Here is a 20,007-nt window from a genome sequence, read left to right on the forward strand (position 1 = left end):
TACGTAAGAATTGTTCTCGACTGATCGGTCATGCATCACTGAACAATGAAGGCAACCAACATACTCACAGCCTTGATACAGCCTCATATCTAATTATTTCAGACGATAGTGGATCTGAGGTAAATGAAAATGTAAACTTCAAATTGATCAACTGGCTAGCACTACTTGAGCTTATAATAAAAAAAAAAATAAAAAAAAATACTCCGCCATCGTCATTGTAGCATACTTTCTCGTCGCGATTTTCAAATTACATTAAACATTGTATTCTTCGCTATGCTTTATAATGTCGCTTATGGAGAAACTTTCATTCGATTATCTCAATACACGAGAAAGGGAACGTTTCACTTGGATGATTTTCCAAGAGACCAAATTAAGAATTTTCGCCTAACAACAAATAAATGGATCCTCCGGCTCTTCAACAACTGTATGAGCATATATATATAAATTCCAAAGATATGCCACAGGAACAGAATAGTTGTACTGCTGAAACCTGGTAAAATTGGGGGAGGGGGCAGTCCGAAGAACTTTATATCAGTTCCAGTACTGTGTCATCGTTTCAGATTGCAAGAAAATTTAATCTTAAATCGCCTTCTGTCTGTAATCGGCCCGTTACTTATACCTCGGCAAGCTGGATTTCGTCCTGGAAAAATTTGAAAAAAAAAATCTGAATCTCAGGCAATTCATAGAACATTGTTTCAAAACTTGTAAGGTGACTGGAGTGGTATTTGTCGACTTACCAGCAGCCTACGACACCGACTAACAGTGTTAACTAAGCACCACATCCTGACCAAGAACTAGAACGGAAGCAGGTTCATCGCCATTCTTTTTCAGAATCGTAGGTTCTTCGTAGACTTTCAAGGACGGCACAGCCGATGGAGGCTGCAGGAGAACGGTCTTCGTCAAGAAAGTGTACTGACTTAGCCGTGTTCAATATACACCGAAGAACCAAAGTAACTGTTACACTTGCGTAATACCGTGCAGGGCCCCCGCGAGCACTCAGAAGTGTCCCAACACAGCATGACATGGACTCGACTAATGTCTGAAGTAGTGCTGGAGGCAACTGACGCCATGAATCCTGCCGGACTGTCCATAAATCCGTAAGAGTACGAGGGGCTGGAGATCTCTTCTGAACAGCACGTTGCAAGGCATCCCAGATATGCTCAATAATGTTCATACCTTGGGTGTTTGGTGGCCAGCGGAAGTGTTTAATCTCACAAGTGTGTTCCTGTAGCCACTCTCTAGCAATTCTGGACGTGTGAGGTGTCGCATTGTTCTGCTGTAATTTCCCAAGGCCGTCGGAATGCGCAATGTGCATGAATGGATGCAGGTGATCGGACAGGATGCTTACGTGTCACCTGTCACAGTCGTATCTAGACATGTAAGGGGCCCCACGTCGCTCCAACTGCACACGCCCAACCCCATTAGAGAGCCTCCAGCAGCTTGAACAGTCCCCTGCTAACATGCAGGGTCCATGGATTCATGAAGTTGTCTACATACCCGTAGACGTCCATCCGCTCGATACAATTTGAAACTAGACACGTCCGACCAGGCGACATGTTTCCAGTCATCAACAGTCCAATGTCGGTGTTGACGGGCCCTGGCGAGGCGTAAAGCTTTCTGTGATGCAGTCATCAAGGGTACACGAGTGGGCCTTCGGCTCTGAAAATCAATATCGATGATGTTTCGTTGAATGGCCCGCACGCTGATACTTGTTGACTTCCCAGCTTTGAAATCTCCAGCAGTTTGCGGAAAGGTTGCTCTTCTGTCACGTTGAATGATACTCTTCAGTCGTCGTTGGTCCTGTTCTTGCACGATCTTTTTCGGCCGCTGCCATATCGGAGATTTGATGCTTTATGTATCTTTTGGTTGCATTGACTTAGAAGCTTACATTTATTACACCACCAAGTGATTATAGATCTTAGTATATGACAAATTTCAACGTGATACGTCTACCTGTTCCTGTGAGAAACTGTTTTGAACAGTCGAACGGACAGACAATCATACAGATGGACAGCGAAGTGATCGTACAAGGGTTACATTTTGACGATTGAGGTACGAAACCCTAAAAGAATATTCAGAAACGGGTGTAACTTTTCTTCATGTACTTTCTTTGGTTCGTTGGTTGATTCTCAAATCGAACGATACCTGAACCGATTTAAGGAAATCACGGAAAACCCAAATCAGTATGGCCGGACGTAGGTTTCAACCGTCGTTCTCCCCATTGCGAATACAATGTGCTAACCACTGCGCAACCCCGCCCAGTGTACTTTCTTTATAGGTGCAGAAGATGACATGGTATCCGACATTAGAGACGCAGGTCATAGACGCGTTTCCGGCAACTTAACGAGGCTGAGGCGTACGGGCCTATAGCAGGTCGTAGAAGTCCTCTTGTCTTCGTTATGTATTTGTTTGACGTTTTCGGTTGTACTTATCACTACAAAAGGATGCCCTAAGAGCTGCCTGAGAGCCCTAGACACCTAGAACTGCGGCGACACTGACACGTTGCCACAAAAGATACAAACAAAATCGCCGTACGTAATCGGCCGGCTTCGGCGTGCAAAGTCTTCTGTAACTGTCGCGGGTCTCCTCCGGCCGGACGGCATATATCCCCTGCAGTGTAAATATTGAACGACTACCGGCGATTCGCCCGCATTCAGCGGAGATGCAGATGGACGACGGGCGAGGAACGGGCGATGCGAGAGCCGGGAAGTGGGTCAGTGGGCGGCGCTGTAGTGGCGTGGCATGGTGGGCCGGCCGTCTCGCAAACAGCGCGATTCCGCATGTAAACGCGAGGCGCAGCAGCGGCGTGCGGCGGCAGACGGCCCCGTTTTGGACGTCGGCCAGCCCTGCTGCTATGCCGGAGGTAAGGTGACCGGGCTCCGTGGAAACAAACGGAAACGGATCCACACACGGATTCTGCGCTTAAGCTGCGCAGGAGCAGCTCTCCAGTTCATGTAAGGCAGTGGTCCCACCCTAAGGATAATGGCAAAATGAAATTTTCTAACAAGGGAAGTATGTGATCTCGAACGCTCAAAGCTGCACGAAAATGTGTTTAGAATATACCGGGTGATCAAAAAGGCAGTATAAATTTGAAAACTTAATAAACCACAGAATAATGTAGATAGAGTGTTAAAATGGACGCACATGCTTGAAATGACATTGGGTTTTATTAGAACCAGAAAAAAAACAAAGTTCACAAAATGTCCGACAGATGACGCTGGACAGCAAAACGTGAGTGACTGCGCATGACAAATGTGTATAAAAGGAGCTGTAATGAGAGAGAGAATCAGATGCGCCAGCAGTCGCAGCATGTTGACGTTTACCTGAAAAGGCGCTTTTAGTGAAGCTGTATTATCAGAATGGGGAATGTGCTAGTTCAGCGTTACGATCCTATCGCCGTAGGAAGGGGATTCGAACGGGTAAAGATCCGTTGACAAATGCAGCTGTGGCGAGAATGATTTCGAAGTTCGAAGCCACGGGTTGTTTAGACGATAGACCCCGTAGTGGCCGACCGAGCACAAGACCTAATGCTGCTGAGACAGTTCAGGAAGAAATGGATACTGTAGCGGATTCGTCCATGCACGGGGAAGTCAGCGCTCGTGCAGTCGCACGTCGGATCGGCATTCCGTACACTACTGTTTGGTTGGCACTGAGCCGTACCCTCCGATGCTATCCGTACAAGATCCATCCGCATCATGAACTGTTACCTGGCGATTTAGTGAAGCGGAGGGCATTTGCGGTGTGGGCGTTTCAAAAGATGACGGAAGATGACGATTGGTTGAGTAACGTGTTGTGGAGCGACGAAGCTCATTTCACGCTCCGAGGGTCTGTCGACGCCCACAACTGCAGAATTTGGGCAACCGAAAATCCTAGAACTGTCGTGGAAACTCCATTGCACGACGAGAAAGTCACGGTATGGGTTGGATTTACCACATCTACCGTTGTCGGGCATTTTCTCTTCGAGGAAATGTGTGATTCTGGTTTTGTAACTGCTACCGTAATGGGTGAGAGGTACGCCGATATGTTACAGAATCGCATCACTCCCTGCCTGGCTGATAAACACCTGCTGGAATGTACGAGGTTTATGCAGGATGGCGCTCCGCCCCACATTGCTAGACGCGTGAAAGATCTCTTGCGCGCGTCGTTTGGTGGTGATCGTGTGCTCAGCCGCCACTTTCGTCATCCTTGGCCTCCCAGGTCCCCAGACCTCAGTCCGTGCGATTACTGGCTTTGGGGTTACCTCAAGTCGCAAGTCTAACGTGATCGACCGACATCTCTAGGGATGCTGAAAGACAACATCCGACGCCAATTCCTCACCATAACTCCAGACATGGTTTACAGTGCTGTTCACAACAGTATTCCTCGACTACAGCTATTGTTGAGGAATGATGGTGGACATATTGAGCATTTCCTGTAAAGAACACCATCTTTGCTTTATCTTACTTCGTTATGCTAATTATTGTTATTCTGATCAGATGAAGCGTCATCTGTCGGACATTTTCTAATAAAACCCCATGTCATTCCAAGCATGTCTGTCAATTTGTACCTCTCTATCTACTTTATTCCGTGATTTATTCAGTTTTCAAATTTATACTGACTTTTTGATCACCCGGTAAATCGTTCATTGCAGAAACAATAGTATGACTAATTCGCCTGCTAAACTTCTCGTCTTACCACCAGATAAATTTGAATGATCACCTATACAAAGTCTAAGACAGGCCTTTGGGAACGTGAAAAAACAAAATATCAGTCCAATACGACGAAAAACACACACATTTCACTGTCAAATGGTTGAAATGGCTCTGAGCACTATGGAACTTAACATATGAAGTCATCAGTCCCCTAGAACTTAGAACTACTTAAACCTAACTAACCTAAGGACATCACACACATGCATGCCCGAGGCAGGATTCGAATCTGCGACCGTAGCAGTCGCGCGGTTCCGGACTGAATCGCCTAGAACTGCTCGGTCACCGCGGCCGGCTCTGTTTCACTGTCACGACTTTCAATGCATACTTCTCTACATACGAGGTCTGTTCAAACAATTTCGGAATTTTGTCCACAATTTTGTTCTAAACTTACCTTTTACTTATTGTGCATGGTCTCCTTCAAAATACTCTCCTCCACAACTGATACACCGTTCCCAGTGCCGTTTCCACTTCCGGAAGCAGTCTTGGTGCGCCTCTTGCTGAATCGTGCGAAGTGCCACCTGCGAATTCTCTTTTGTCTCGTATGTCGTTGCAAATCTTCGTCCGTTTAGGGGGTTTTTGTCTTTGGATATTTAAAAAAAAAAACTGAAAAAAAGGGATTCAGTTTCTTGTACAACGCACGAACAAGGAAGAATGTGCGGGTGCGTTATCGTGGAGTAAGAATCGTGAATTGTCTCGCCCCATTTCATGCCGTTTCCTTCTCACATTTTCTCGCAGGCGTCGCAACACGCTCCCATAGTACCAGCGATTAATAGTTCGTCCCTGTGGCACGGATTCATGATGCACTTATCCATCAAAGTCAAAGAAAACTGTCAGCAGGGCTTTTACATTTGACCTGACCGTTATGATTCTCTCAGGGAACATATCGTTCTCATTTGCATGATCCAAAACCTGTTCACAGATCGCGAGGTGCAGGTCTTTCTGGTCCTCACTCGCGACCCGTGGGACGAACTTGGCGGCGACACGATGCATTCCACGATGCTGTGTCAGGATTTCATGACAAGATCCAACTGAAATATTACATTCTCCTGCAATCTCTCGGTCAGGCAGTCTTCGATTGGCACTCACAATTTCGTTGATGTTCCTGACATGACTCTCGTCGGTAGACTTTGAAGGGCGTCCTGAAGGAGGGTCATCTGCAACTTCCGTCCGGCCATTTATAAACCGTGTGAACCTATCGTAACACAGAGTACGGCTTAAGCACTCTTCACCGTCAGCTTCCTGCACCATTTGATGTGTGTCTGTAAAAGTTTTCTTGAGTTTCACGCAAAATTTAAGGGGAGGCGGAAGGCAATTTTTATCCCTATTCTGCCAGTGCTGTTTTACCCTTTGAATAGATACACTTTTCAACAGAACTATAAGTGATAAAACAATGAAATTTTTATTGTATAACATATATGCCTGAATTTACAAGTAAAATGAACATAATAGCTCTTATGGTTTTTAAGAAAAAAAAATATTCTTTCACTAGGAAAATTTAAATTTTTTTTGTACATTAATTATTATAAAACAGTTTCTGATTATTTGGTGGTTCTCAATTTACTTGTAATAACTTATTACCATCTGCAGTACAAACTGACCAAATTTCATGTTTCTAACCCCATTAGTTTATCAAATAGTGGTACCTGAAAGTAAAAAAATGTAGTTTTGAGAAAAATCCATTTAAAGTTTAATATTGCAGTTCTAGTATAGTTACTGATGAGAATTACTTACCACTAATATTTTCCTGTACCATACTGAGCATAATCTGAATCAAACTGATCTTTTCTTCTCTTCTCTTGGTCCCTCTTCTTTTATATCTGGCTTCTTTTGTGCATTTTAAGTTAGCAATATCTGCTTTGCAGATTCTCTCTTTAGCTATTTGCACCAAGGATTTTGCAGTATTTCCACTAGATTTTACGCCCAATAATTCCAAAACATCCACTTTTCTAATTACACCATCATTGAAGTGTAAAATAGCATCATACACACCAAATTTGAGGGTTGTAAGCTGAACAAATACAGTTTTCGGTAACCGGTTCCAAATGACAGAATTCATTTAAATTTTACGTTTTCCCATGAAGACATTTCTTCAACAAGGTATCTTTACAAAGGTCTCTAAATATGGGTTTAATTTCATTCATTACTGATGCAGGTAAACAATGTTTGCGGTCATATCTGGCACTTGTCCTGTACTTCCATCAAGTGTCAGTATCATTCGGGCAAAGATCGTGCACAGGACTTTCATTTGTGGATATCGTGTGGAAAAAGATAGCCCATACAGCTTTTTTCATGTTTTCTAAATTCCATACGTTTCTTCTTATGGCCAAGCCATAATAATTCTGTAATCCATCTATTTCAACATTTGTCAGTGGACCTTTACCACCTATCTTCTTACCATCTTCCAATACTGTTTTTGACTTTTCTTTCAATAATCTTCTCAACCAGGACCCCATTCTCTTCTGGACATGCCCAATGCACTTTAATTTAGAAATTGTGACATTAGGACCATAGGGTTGTTCTGCACATTACCGGTCACAGACCTTGCTGTCACCGTCCCCAGATTGCAAAGAGCGTCAGGAAAACCATCATATCTCACGAAAAAGTTGTCGTATTTATATAAAACAAAAACCGTTTCACGCAGGAAAGACCAGGCATTTCAAATATGCTAAAATCTAAAAATCGAATTTTTGAAGCCCGCTTGCCTTCCGTCTCCCCTTAATACAGACGTGTTGCTTCCCTAACTCTGCCTTCTGGAAACTGACAAACTGCGACACAACGTTTATTCAACACAGCACTGAACAATAACTAAAAGACATACGACAAGACATCCGGCAGTTACAAACTAAACACAGGCGTGTGCAGTGATGCCAACCGCATTTTGCTCCAGCGTACCATTCGCGCGAAATTCCTAACGTTCCGGAATTTTCAGAACAGGCCTCGTAACTGAAGTTCGGCATGAGAAGGACTACAACTTGCAAACCCACAAGTAATGTTAAACAATCATCATTTCGTCATCAGATTTCACTCTCTGCTATACCATCAACTTTCTGCACCTATGTTACAGTCTGCACAGAATAATGTGACCGTTAGATGCAGGACTCACGTGGGGAGATAGATAGTGGTGGGGGTTGTGGGCTGTGCGGACATGCACTGAAGGGAAAATGCCTACTGTTCGAGGGGAAGTGCTGTTCTAAACTGAAGCCTACACTCATGTTCCTTTTTTTTTCTTTTCCTTTGTAAATATCAAGTGGAGCCCAATTTGCATGGTGCCAATTCAAAAAGATCTACTTTCACCTCTGCTTCGGTTAGTATCTAAAAAGAATTCCGCTAAAATTGCAACAAAAGCAACGTTTTATTTTCGCATGGCTTGTTAACAGTTTTTAAATTTCAAAGTGGCGAATTCTGTGTAAAATCTACATTCTCTTGACGGCATGTTAAAATTTTCTTCTTTTGCGCAAACACAGCGGAGTTTACAAAATGTCACCGTACTAACATGTTGTGCAGACGAAATTGCGAGAGAATTCTGATACAGTGGTTTATAAAGTTTGTTAAGTGAGGAACTGAGGAAAAGTGTGGTCAATAGATTATGAAATAGCACATCATTGATACAAAAATAAACGTGTGATGTCTTAACTTATGTTGTTTCAAAACCCATAGCATTTCTCATTTCACCAGGCCCTTAAAAATTAAAAAAAAGGTTCAAATGGCTCTGAGCACTATGGGACTTGACATCTGAGGTCATCAGTCCCCTAGAACTTAGAACTACTTAAACCTAACTAACCTAAGGACACCACACACAGCCATGCCCGGGGAAGGATTCGAACCTGCGACCGTAGCTGTCGCGCGGTTCCAGACTGAAGCGCCTAGAACCGCTCGGCCACAACGGCCGGCTAAAAATTACATTCATTTATCGAAAAGGTCTATAGTTAATGGAATAACACGTTCGATAATGAAGTTTTGCAAAATAACCGTGTAACAAAATATTCTTCTCTTTACATGCTGTCATTTGCCAAATTCTCATTGCGATATCTCAAACCGTTTATGAAATATAAGGAATGTTGTGGATGTTTCATTCTACCTTTATCGCTGGCGCACGCAATGGCAAATGAGTGTGCTACATCAGATCAGTTTTCTCGAAATTGTTGCCCTCCACCTAAGTCTAAAGAAAAATTCAATATGCTAGCTAAATTTCAAAGGCAAAATCGTAGCGACCCCTATTTTTCACAGCAAACCTTTTCCGATTTCGCGCAGTCTTGCTTCCATGCAGATATCACAATAATTATGAACATTAACGAAATGATGGGCACATCATCATGAAAATGATACATTAAGCCATAAGTAACGTAAAGCTAAAATTTTGTACCGAATAGTTCCAGTGAAGTCGTTTGAGAAAGGTTGCGTGGTGAACGTCTCGATTTTGTCGTCGCAGCGCGTCGCTAACCGGCCGAAAGCTATTTTATCTGCCCTTCCGAACAAAGGAATGAACTCGCCCAGAGCTTTGAACGAAAACTGATCTCTGTACATCGGCCACCGTACCATGTGCGGACCGTACAATGTGCTTAGCAGTCAGCATCAGTGCGGAACGCCATCGTACGCCTTCCGGAAGTCAAGGAATATCGCATCAACTTGGGCGCCGGTAGTTACTGTGTCTTAGTTTGTCACATGCTTTTTCCAGCTACCATCAATTAACCTGCCTACATACCTCGGCCCACCTACATTTCATCACGGCTGTTAATATGCCTTCACTTCAGTTTGTTGCCTGATACATTGGTTGGTTTTCGTGTCTCGCATAGTAATCCCCAGCACGCGTCTCTCCACTGTTAGCAGCATAGCCCGATTTTTTAAAAATGTTTTGCGCCTTGAAGGTCCATCTCTCGCTGCTCTAAGTCAAAGTTGGTAATTCACGTTGGTTACAAGTTTTCCTTTTCGGATACATTGATAACTTTATTTTAAAGAATTTAATTTGCTAAAGACATACTAAGCGAACTTTTCTGTTTATTTTTTCGCTATACACCCAGTTGTAGTCACGACTTTTTATCCAGCAATGAATTCCTTTAGTAACTACACTACCCAATTGAAGTGTCACTTTCTCGAGACTCCGTAACTGTCTCCTATTGTGACGCAATCCGCCTCCATAGCTGAGTGGTCAGTTGGCCGTCAGTGACAGGACGCGTGTTTAGCGTCCCCACGATCTACTCGCGCTCGCGCGAGTTTGTTTTCTTCCGCGAGTCGCTTACTACTAGTAATGGTTTTGCGAACCTTACAGAACTAGCGCTCCCGGAAGAAAGAATATTGCGGAGACATGGCTTAGCGACAACCTGGGGGATGTCTCCAGAATGAAATTTTCACTCTGCAGCGGAGTATGCGCTTATATGAAACTTCGTGGCAGATTAAAACTTATGTGAAGTTTGGAAGGTAGGAGACGAGGCACTGGCGGAATTGAAACTGTGACGACGGGTCGTGAGTCGTACTTGGATAGCTCAGATGGAAGAGCATTGTCCGCGAAAGGCAAAGGTCCCGAGTTCGAGTCTCGGTCTGGCACACAGTTTTAATCTGCCAAGAAGTTTCAAGCTGCAGATCGTTCAGCAACTTCAACCTAATGCGTAGACAATATGCTGAAAGCGTGTTAGCAAAAGTTCACGACGACGATGACAATTTCATTAACGACCTGTGGATGTCGGCAAAGCTCACTTCCACCTCAGTGGCTTTATCAGGAAACAGAATTTTCGCTATTGGTTTCATCAAAATCCGTGTCAGCTACACGATCGCCCATTCCACAGTGGAAGGTTACTGTGTGGTGCACTGTGTCATAAAGTGGCGTTACAGGCCCCTACTTTTCCGAAAGTGGTGATGGGTGTGCAACTACTGTAACGTCTGTTTAGTATATTGCCATGATGTAAAGTTTTGTTACGCATGAACTCCCCCATTTTCCTGCCAAAAGACACGGATATCTATGTGAACTGTGCGATGATTGTTTGGAAACCGTGTCATTTCAAGTCACAGTGACACCGCATGGTCGCCAAGACAGCGATTTTTGTCGTATGGGTCACTTTGAGAGTGCTACCACCGAATAACTTGAAGCAAAAATGCGAGAGGAAACCTCAAGGATTCCTACTGAAATGTTAGGTCGAGCCATGCACGACGTACCTGTCGGGCTGTAGAAATGTATGCGCTTGGGGGGAGCTCATCTATCGGATGTGATATTCAAGAAATAAAAATGTTCGTGACATTCAACGAAGGCATACCTTTTCCAATACATTGCGACATATAAATATGTGTCAAGTAACTATGCTCATCCGTTAATCTCCATTCCAAAATTTCCCCTTCTTTTGAGTCACCCTGTACTGTCTACAGTCACTGGCGAAAACGTCTCTCAATTTTATCTCGATAGTGCTTTCGCGTGATGTAGTAGGAGGAATCAATATATTTATTCACTCCTCAAGGAGTGTACGCTCTCGGAACTTGAACTGCGAAGTGCACCGTGAGGAAGACTGACGAGTTTTTTGTAGCTTCCTGGAGTAAGCGTAAGTGTGACCACCCTTACAGGCAGACCACGTGGAATGAGGATGTCCAACCTCACTAGGGAGGCCTAACGCCTAGACAAAAAGAACATGAAATGCACACATCAACCAAAGTTTTGCATCACTCCTTTATTTCAAAATTCGTGCACAGAAATACAAATTCGTTATGAGGCATGCATTGCATTGTGCATGGATCACCAAATAATAATAATAATAATAATAATAATAATAATAATAATAATAATAATAATAATAATAATAATTCCCGTGGAGGCCCGGGAAAAGAATAGGCCTCCGGTATGTTCTGCCAGTCGTAAAAGGCGACGAAAAGAAGAAACCACTAATAGGGCTAACCTCCCTTTTAGTGTGATTAGTTGGTTCAGGACAGAACTAAAGAAGCCTCGAACAAGCGCCGTCATGGTCGGGGACGACGCTTGGACCCTATGCCCGCCCACAATGGTAACGACACTGCTAGCCAACTGGAAAATGATTTAAATCCAAATAGAGGTGTTTTGCAGGATATGCTTCCTGCAACCACCCTAGAAGGAAAACAGAGGATGAGATGGTCAGATGAAGTTAATCGACACCTCATGTTCTGTTATTACCAAGCAACAAACCTAGGAACCAACACAACTGGATACAGATCACAAGTATATACAACATTTATTACCAGATACCCAGAATTAAAATTTTTAACAGAACAACGACTAGCTGACCAGATCCGTGTAATAATCAAAAATAACAGGATACCCCAGTCAGAATTAGAAAACATCAAACAACAAGTACAACAAATACTGGAACAAAATAATGTGCAATCAGAAGAAGAAGAAAATACAGTAATGGACTCAAACATCCCAGAGCAAACAAACAAAGAACAACGTGCACCAATTAAACAATCAGAGGAAAACGAAATCTTAAGACAGCCACCAGAACAAGCACAAATAGAACACGAAGTGACACAGATGTTAGATATAGAAGAAAATTTCAGCTAACATATATAGAATACAAAGACGCAAATACAGACATTAGACCATTCTTGCATAGACCGCCAAATAACCCACAAGTCGAAACAACAATAAAAACTATCAACACAATCATACACAACAAAATAAATGAAAACACAACTATGGAAGAGTTACAACTACTGGTTTATGTAGGAGCACTCACTACACTAAATATACACACTAGGCAGAAATCAGAACCAACCAACACACAGAAGAAACCCACAAAACCAGCATGGCAACACAGGCTACAGATCAAAGTAGAAAAACTGAGAAAAGACATCGGACAGCTACCACAATTTATAAGAAATGAAATCTCGGAAAAAAAAACGAAAAAGGTTACGTAAAATCTCAAACAAGAAGCGACAGAGCAATTAGATGAAAACAAGCAGAAATTACAAGCATTCGCCAAACGACTCAGAAGATACAACAAAAGTGAAAATAGAAGAAACAAAACCAAACATTCAACACAAACCAAAAGAAATATTACCAGACAATAGATAACACACACATTAAAATAAACAATCCACCAAACATAACAGACATGGAACACTGCTGGAGCAACATATGGTCAAACCCGGTACAACATAACAGGCATGCACGGTGGATACAAGCAGAAACAGACACATACAAGATGATACCACAAATGCCTGAAGTGATAATTTTGCAACATGAAGTCACCCGAGCAATTAATTCTACTCACAATTGGAAAGCCCCTGGAAATGATAAAATAGCAAATTTCTGGCTAAAGAAGTTCACCTCAACACATTCACATCTAACTAAATTATTTAACAATTACATTGCAGACCCATAGACATTCCCTGATACACTTACACATGGAATAACTTATCTGAAACCTAAAGATCAAGCAGACACAGCAAACCCAGCAAAATATCTCCCCATAACATGCCTACCAACAATATACAAAATATTAACTTCAGTCATTACACAGAAATTAATGACACATACAACACAGAAAAAAATTATAAATGAAGAACAAAAAGGCTGTTGCAAAGAAGCACGAGGATGTAAAGAGCAACAAATAATAGATGCAGAGGTGACATATCAAGCTAAAACTAAACAAAGGTCGCTACACTACGCATACATTGATTACCAAAAAGCTTTTGATAGTGTATCCCACTCATGGTTACTACAAATATTGGAAATATACAAAGTAGATCCTAAATTGATACAGTTCCTAAACATAGTAATGAAAAATTGGAAAACCGCACTTAATATCCAAACAAATTCAAATAATATCACATCACAGCCAATACAGATTATGCGTGAAATATACCAAGGAGACTCATTAAGTCCTTTCTGGTTCTGCCTTGCTCTGAACCCACTATCCAACATGCTAAATAATACAAATTATGGATACAATATTACTGGAACATACCCACACAAAATCACACATCTGCTATACATGGATGATCTAAAACTACTGGCAGCAACAAATCAACAACTCAACCAATTACTAAAGATAACAGAAGTATTCAGCAATGATATAAATATGGCTTTTGGAACAGACAAATGTAAGAGAAATAGCATAGTCAAGGGAAAACACACTAAACAAGAAGATTACATATTGGATAACCACAGCGACTGCATAGAAGCGATGGAAAAAACAGATGCCTATAAATACACTCCTGGAAATGGAAAAAAGAACACATTGACACCGGTGTGTCAGACCCACCATACTTGCTCCGGACACTGCGAGAGGGCTGTACAAGCAATGATCACACGCACGGCACAGCGGACACACCAGGAACCGCGGTGTTGGCCGTCGAATGGCGCTAGCTGCGCAGCATTTGTGCACCGCTGCCGTCAGTGTCAGCCAGTTTGCCGTGGCATACGGAGCTCCATCGCAGTCTTTAACACTGGTAGCATGCCGCGACAGCGTGGACGTGAACCGTATGTGCAGTTGACGGACTTTGAGCGAGGGCGTATAGTGGGCATGCGGGAGGCCGGGTGGACGTACCGCCGAATTGCTCAACACGTGGGGCGTGAGGTCTCCACAGTACATCGATGTTGTCGCCAGTGGTCGGCGGAAGGTGCACGTGCCCGTCGACCTGGGACCGGACCGCAGCGACGCACGGATGCACGCCAAGACCGTAGAATCCTACACAGTGCCGTAGGGGACCGCACCGCCACTTCCCAGCAAATTAGGGACACTGTTGCTCCTGGGGTATCGGCGAGGACCATTCGCAACCGTCTCCATGAAGCTGGGCTACGGTCCCGCACACCGTTAGGCAGTCTTCCGCTCACGCCCCAACATCGTGCAGCCCGCCTCCAGTGGTGTCGCGACAGGCGTGAATGGAGGGACGAATGGAGACGTGTCGTCTTCAGCGATGAGAGTCGCTTCTTCCTTGGTGCCAATGATGGTCGTATGCGTGTTGGCGCCGTGCAGGTGAGCGCCACAATCAGGACTGCATACGACCGAGGCACACAGGGCCAACACCCGGCATCATGGTGTGGGGAGCGATCTCCTACACTGGCCGTACACCACTGGTGATCGTCGAGGGGACACTGAATAGTGCACGGTACATCAAAACCGTCATCGAACCCATCGTTCTACCATTCCTAGACCGGCAAGGAAACTTGCTGTTCCAACAGGACAATGCACGTCCGCATGTATCCCGTGCCACCCAACGTGCTCTAGAAGGTGCAAGTCAACTACCCTGGCCAGCAAGATCTCCGGATCTGTCCCCCATTGACCATGTTTGGGACTGGATGAAGCGTCGTCTCATGCGGTCTGCATGTCCAGCACGAACGCTGGTCCAACTGAGGCGCCATGTGGAAATGGCATGGCAAGCCGTTCCACATGACTACATCTAGCATCTCTACGATCGTCTCCGTGGGAGAATAGCAGCCTGCATTGCTGAGAAAGGTGGATATACACTGTACTAGTGCCGACATTGTGCATGCTCTGTTGCCTGTGTCTATGTGCCTGTGGTTCTGTCAGTGTGATCATGTGATGTATCTGACCCCAGGAATGTGTCAATAAAGTTTCCCCTTCCTGGGACAATGAATTCACGGTGTTCTTATTTCAATTTCCAGGAGTGTATCTAGGATACAGACAAAAAATAGGAATAGATAATACAAATATTAAAGAAGAACTAAAAGAAAAATATAGACAAAGACTAACAAAAATACTGGAAACAGAATTGACAGCAAGAAACAAGACAAAAGCTATAAATACTTATGCTATACCAATATTGACCTACTCATTTGGAGTAGTGAAATGGAGTAACACAGACCTAGAAGCGCTCAATACACTTACAGGATCACAATGCCACAAATATAGAATACATCACATACATTCAGCAACTGAAGGATTCACATTAAGCAGAAAGGGAGGAGGAAGGGGATTTATCGACATAAAAAACCTACATTATGGACAGGTAGACAATTTAAGAAAATCCTTTATAGAACGAGCAGAAACTAGCAAAATACACTAAGCAATCACTCATATAAATACATCGGCTACACCACTGCAATTTCATAACCACTTCTACAACCCTTTAGATCACATAACATCAACAGATACGAAGAAAGTAAATTGGGAAAGGAAAACACTACATGGCAAGCACCCGTATCATCTAACGCAGCCACACATCGATCAAGACGCATCCAACACATGGCTAAGAAAAGGCAATATATACAGTGAGACGGAAGGATTCATGATTGCAATACAGGATCAAACAATAAACTCCAGTTATTACAGCTAGCATATTATTAAAGATCCCAATACCACAACAGATAAATGCAGACTTTGGAAACAACAAATAGAAACAGTAGACCACATCACAAGCGGATGTACAATACTAGCAAATACAGAATACCCCAGAAGACATGACAATGTAGCAAAAATAATACATCAACAACTTGCCATACAACATAAACTAACAAAACAACACGTTCCCACATACAAGTAAGCACCACAAAATGTACTGGAGAATGATGAATACAAATTATACTGGAATAGAACCATTATAACAGATAAAACAACACCACATAACAAACCTGACGTCATACTCACCAATAAAAAGAAGAAATCAACACAATTAATCGAAATAGCCATACGCAATAAAACAAATATACAGAAGAAAACAGGAGAAAAAATTGAAAAATACATCCAACTGGCTGAGGAAGTCAAGGACATGTGGCATCAGGATAAAGTTGACATTATACCAATTATACTATCAACTACAGGAGTCATACCACACAATATCCACCAGTACATCAACGCAATACAGCTACCTCCAAACTTATGTATACAACTACAGAAATCTGTAATTATTCATACATGTTCAATTACCCGAAATTTCCTAAATAACATATACCGTGCAGTTAAGGGGAAGTCACGCTTGATCAAGGTCCGTGTCACTTTCCATTTTTAACCAGACATAACGTCTGAGACAGGAAAGATAATAAACATTTGTGTAACGACTAAGTCGTCTGTTCCGCATGCGAGTTTTTTCTTTTTTTCTCAACAGTCTTGAGCAATGTCAATACGGTGTGAAACGCCCCCCCCCCCCTCCCCCTTGCTAGGATGCGGGCCTGTATTTATTGTGGCGTACCACGACTTCTGCTACACCGGTGATCCCCGCGAAAGCGTTCGGCAACCCTTCGCTCACCTCGGGCGCGGTTGCAGCCTACATGGCCCCTGCTGGCCTCAGCGTCCCAGATTCGCCCTGTCGCAGTCACGGTCGGACACGACGTCGGTACACAGCGCTAGCTCAGGCCGCCACTTCTAAGGGACTTTTCACCTGCGTCACACATGTGTCGAGAAAATAGTTGCATTAAGTAATGCAACACATTTTTGCTCTCGCCGACTTTTGGCTGAAAAAAATGCAGAATTTGACGTGGGATATCGTGTAATATTCCCGCTTCAGCTTCTGCAGTTTCATGTGTTTTATGTAGGTGGTGGCGTTATACGCACTCTTCAAAATGGCGTCTGTACCGGAGGTGCGTTTCAAGCACAGAGCTGTCTGTGGCTTTCTTTTGACAGAAAACCAGAGCATCGCTGATATTCATAGGTGCTAGCAGAATGTCTACGGAGACCCGACAGAGAATAAAAGCACGGAGAGTCGTCGGGCGAGGCCTCTGTGGTCGTCGCAACAAGGTCGCACACAGCTGTGAAACTGAAGAAACGACTTGAGCGTGTTCGTTGCCACAAAAATGCGAAACAACTTCTCCTTCTACATGACAACGCAAGGCCTCACGAAAGTTCGCGCACCCCAGAGGAGCTCAGAAAACTTCATTGGACTCTTCCTCCTCATCCACCCTGCAGCCCGGATCGCACACCTTCCGACTTTCATCTCTTTTGTCCAGTGAAGGGAAGCAGTACGGGGATGACGTGGAGAGTATTGATGCAGCGAGACATTGGCTCCGATATCGATTGGTAGATGATGATGATGATCATGATCATGATTGGTTTGTGGGGTACTCAACTGCGCGGTCATTAGCGCCCGTACAAATTCCCAATCTGTACACAGTCCAATCTAGCCACTTTCACGAAAAGTGATGGAATGAGGAGGACAACACAATCACCCAGTCTCCGGGCAGAGAAAATCTCCAACCCGCCCGGGAATCGAACCCGGGACCCCGTGATCTAGAGGTAGCAACGCTAGCCACTAGACCACGAGCTGGTAGAGTGGTAGGTAGCATGCTGGTATACAGGCCCTCCCGGTAAGGTGACGTAAGGCCGTCGCATTGGAGGGGTCTATTTACAAAAATAGGGTTTTGTAACCAAAGGAGTGGGGAGTAATATGGTGTATTGTAGTCCTGAATAAAAATGTTTAGCTTTACTTATTGAACGCCCCTCTGCATGACTACTCTGCAATTGACACGTGTCTGGCAGAGAATTCATCGAACAACTTTCACATACTTTCTTTAACGTTCTACTGTCGAAGAACGCGTGGGACAAAACAAACACTTAGGACCTTCCGTGCGATCTCTGATTTCTCTTATTGTGTGACTATGACTTTTCGTCACTATATAGGTAAGTTTCAACAAAATATTTTAGCTTTCTGGGTAGGAAGTTGGAGACAGAAAGTTCCTGAAAAGAAAGAACGCCTTTTGTTTTAATGATTGCCACCGCATCTCGCGTATCGTATCTGTGGCATTGTGTCCCATATTTCTCGATAATGGAAAACGAACTGCCTTTATTTGAACTTTTCCGATGTCTTCCGTCAATCCTGTCTGGTAAGGACCCCATACTGCAATAGCAGAGAACGAACAAGCATAATGCAGGCACGCTCTTTAGTGGTTTTGTTGCATCTGCTAAGTGTTCTGTTAATAAAACGCTGTCTTCGGTTCGCCTTTCCCCCAACATTATCCATATCATCGGTCCAGTTTAAGTTGTTCGTAACTGTGATCCCTACGTATTTGGCTGAATTTGCAGCCTTTAGATTTGTGTCATTTATCGTGTAACCGAATTTTAACGGATTCATTTTAGTACTCATGTCGATGCTCTCACACTTTTCCTTGTTTATAATCAATTGCCACTTTTCGCAGCACAGACGTATTTTGTCTATATCATTTTATGATTAGTTTTTATGCTCTGATGACTTAACAAGACCGTAAGTGAAAGCATCATCTGCAAACAATCTAAGACGGCTTCTCAAGTTGCCACCTGAATCATTTACACAGAAGGAAAAAAGTGGCAACACCAAGAACGAGTTGTGCGTCGTAAACGAAAGTTGGTAGGCGTGTTTCTACATCTTAAAGATGGTGTCTACTCCAATTTAGCGCATTCGGGAGGACGACGCTTCAATCCCGCGTCCGGCCATCCTGATCTAAGTTATCCGTTATATCCCTAAATCTCTTCAGGCAAATGCCGGGATGGTTCCTTTGAAAAGGGCACGGCCGACTTCCTTCCCCATCCTTCCCTAATCCGATGAGACCGATGACCTCGCAGTTTGGTCTCTTCCCCCAAAACAACCCATCCAACCACAATTTCCCGCCAGTCGCATAAGAGTGGCGCTAGCAGCGCCACTAAGCTTTAAATACACGCTATAACGGACGTGAACGTTAGTTACCTTTGAGATTGCACGTGGAGATTTAGTCAAGAATACCTTTGAGGCGACAAAGACGCCTCACTGAGTTTGAACGAGGTCGTCTAATGGGGCTATGAGAAGCTGTGTGTTCCTTCTGCGATACTGCAGAAAGGCTTGGCAGAACTGTAGCCACTGTACATGAGTGCTGGCAACAGTGGTCGCGGGAATTTACGATCGCAAGAAGACCGGGCTCCGGACGGCCACGTGGCACTACCGAGAGGGGAGACCATCGTGTTCAGCGTATGGCTCTGTCGCATCGCACTGCATCTGCTGCTGCAATTTGTGCAGCAGTTGGCACCACAGTGACACGACGAACAGTTACAAATCGGTTACTTCAAGGACATCTCCTCGCCAGGTGCCCTGAATTTTGCATGCCACTGACTCCAAACCACTTCCGTTTGTGACTTCAGTGGTGTCAAGCGAGAGCTCATTGGAGGACAGATTGGAGGTATCGTGTGTTTTCTGACGAAAGCCAGCTCTGCTTCAGTGACCGAGTTGGTTAGAAATGGTCTGCAAACACGCTGTCTGCGTGCTAAACGCACTGGAGCTACACCTGGAGTTATGGTTTGGGGTGCGTTTTCATAAAGAGGGGTCAAAAAAATGTATCCACTGTTTAAAAGTCCATAACTGCCAAACTAATTGACGCAGTTGTCTCATCTTTGGTAGTGTAATAGTTTGTAGTTCCGGCAATCACCACACAAGCTTTGTATTGCGTTGTTTTGTTTTGTCA

At 43.8% G+C, this 20,007-nt stretch overlaps 1 protein-coding gene across 1 annotated transcript in view; it reads left to right on the plus strand.

Moving 5' to 3' along the window:
* Positions 1 to 2,742: 2,742 nt before the first annotated feature.
* Positions 2,743 to 20,007, plus strand: part of LOC126417041 (apoptosis-resistant E3 ubiquitin protein ligase 1) — a 233,590-nt gene continuing 216,325 nt past the window's right edge. Inside the window, exon 1 of the mRNA XM_050084931.1 lies at positions 2,743 to 2,863. Coding sequence (XP_049940888.1) covers positions 2,743 to 2,863 — 121 coding nt within the window. The remainder of the gene's footprint in view (positions 2,864 to 20,007) is intronic.

This window comes from Schistocerca serialis, chromosome 8, assembly GCF_023864345.2.
Source record: "Schistocerca serialis cubense isolate TAMUIC-IGC-003099 chromosome 8, iqSchSeri2.2, whole genome shotgun sequence".
Classification (NCBI taxonomy): Eukaryota; Metazoa; Arthropoda; class Insecta; order Orthoptera; family Acrididae; genus Schistocerca; species Schistocerca serialis.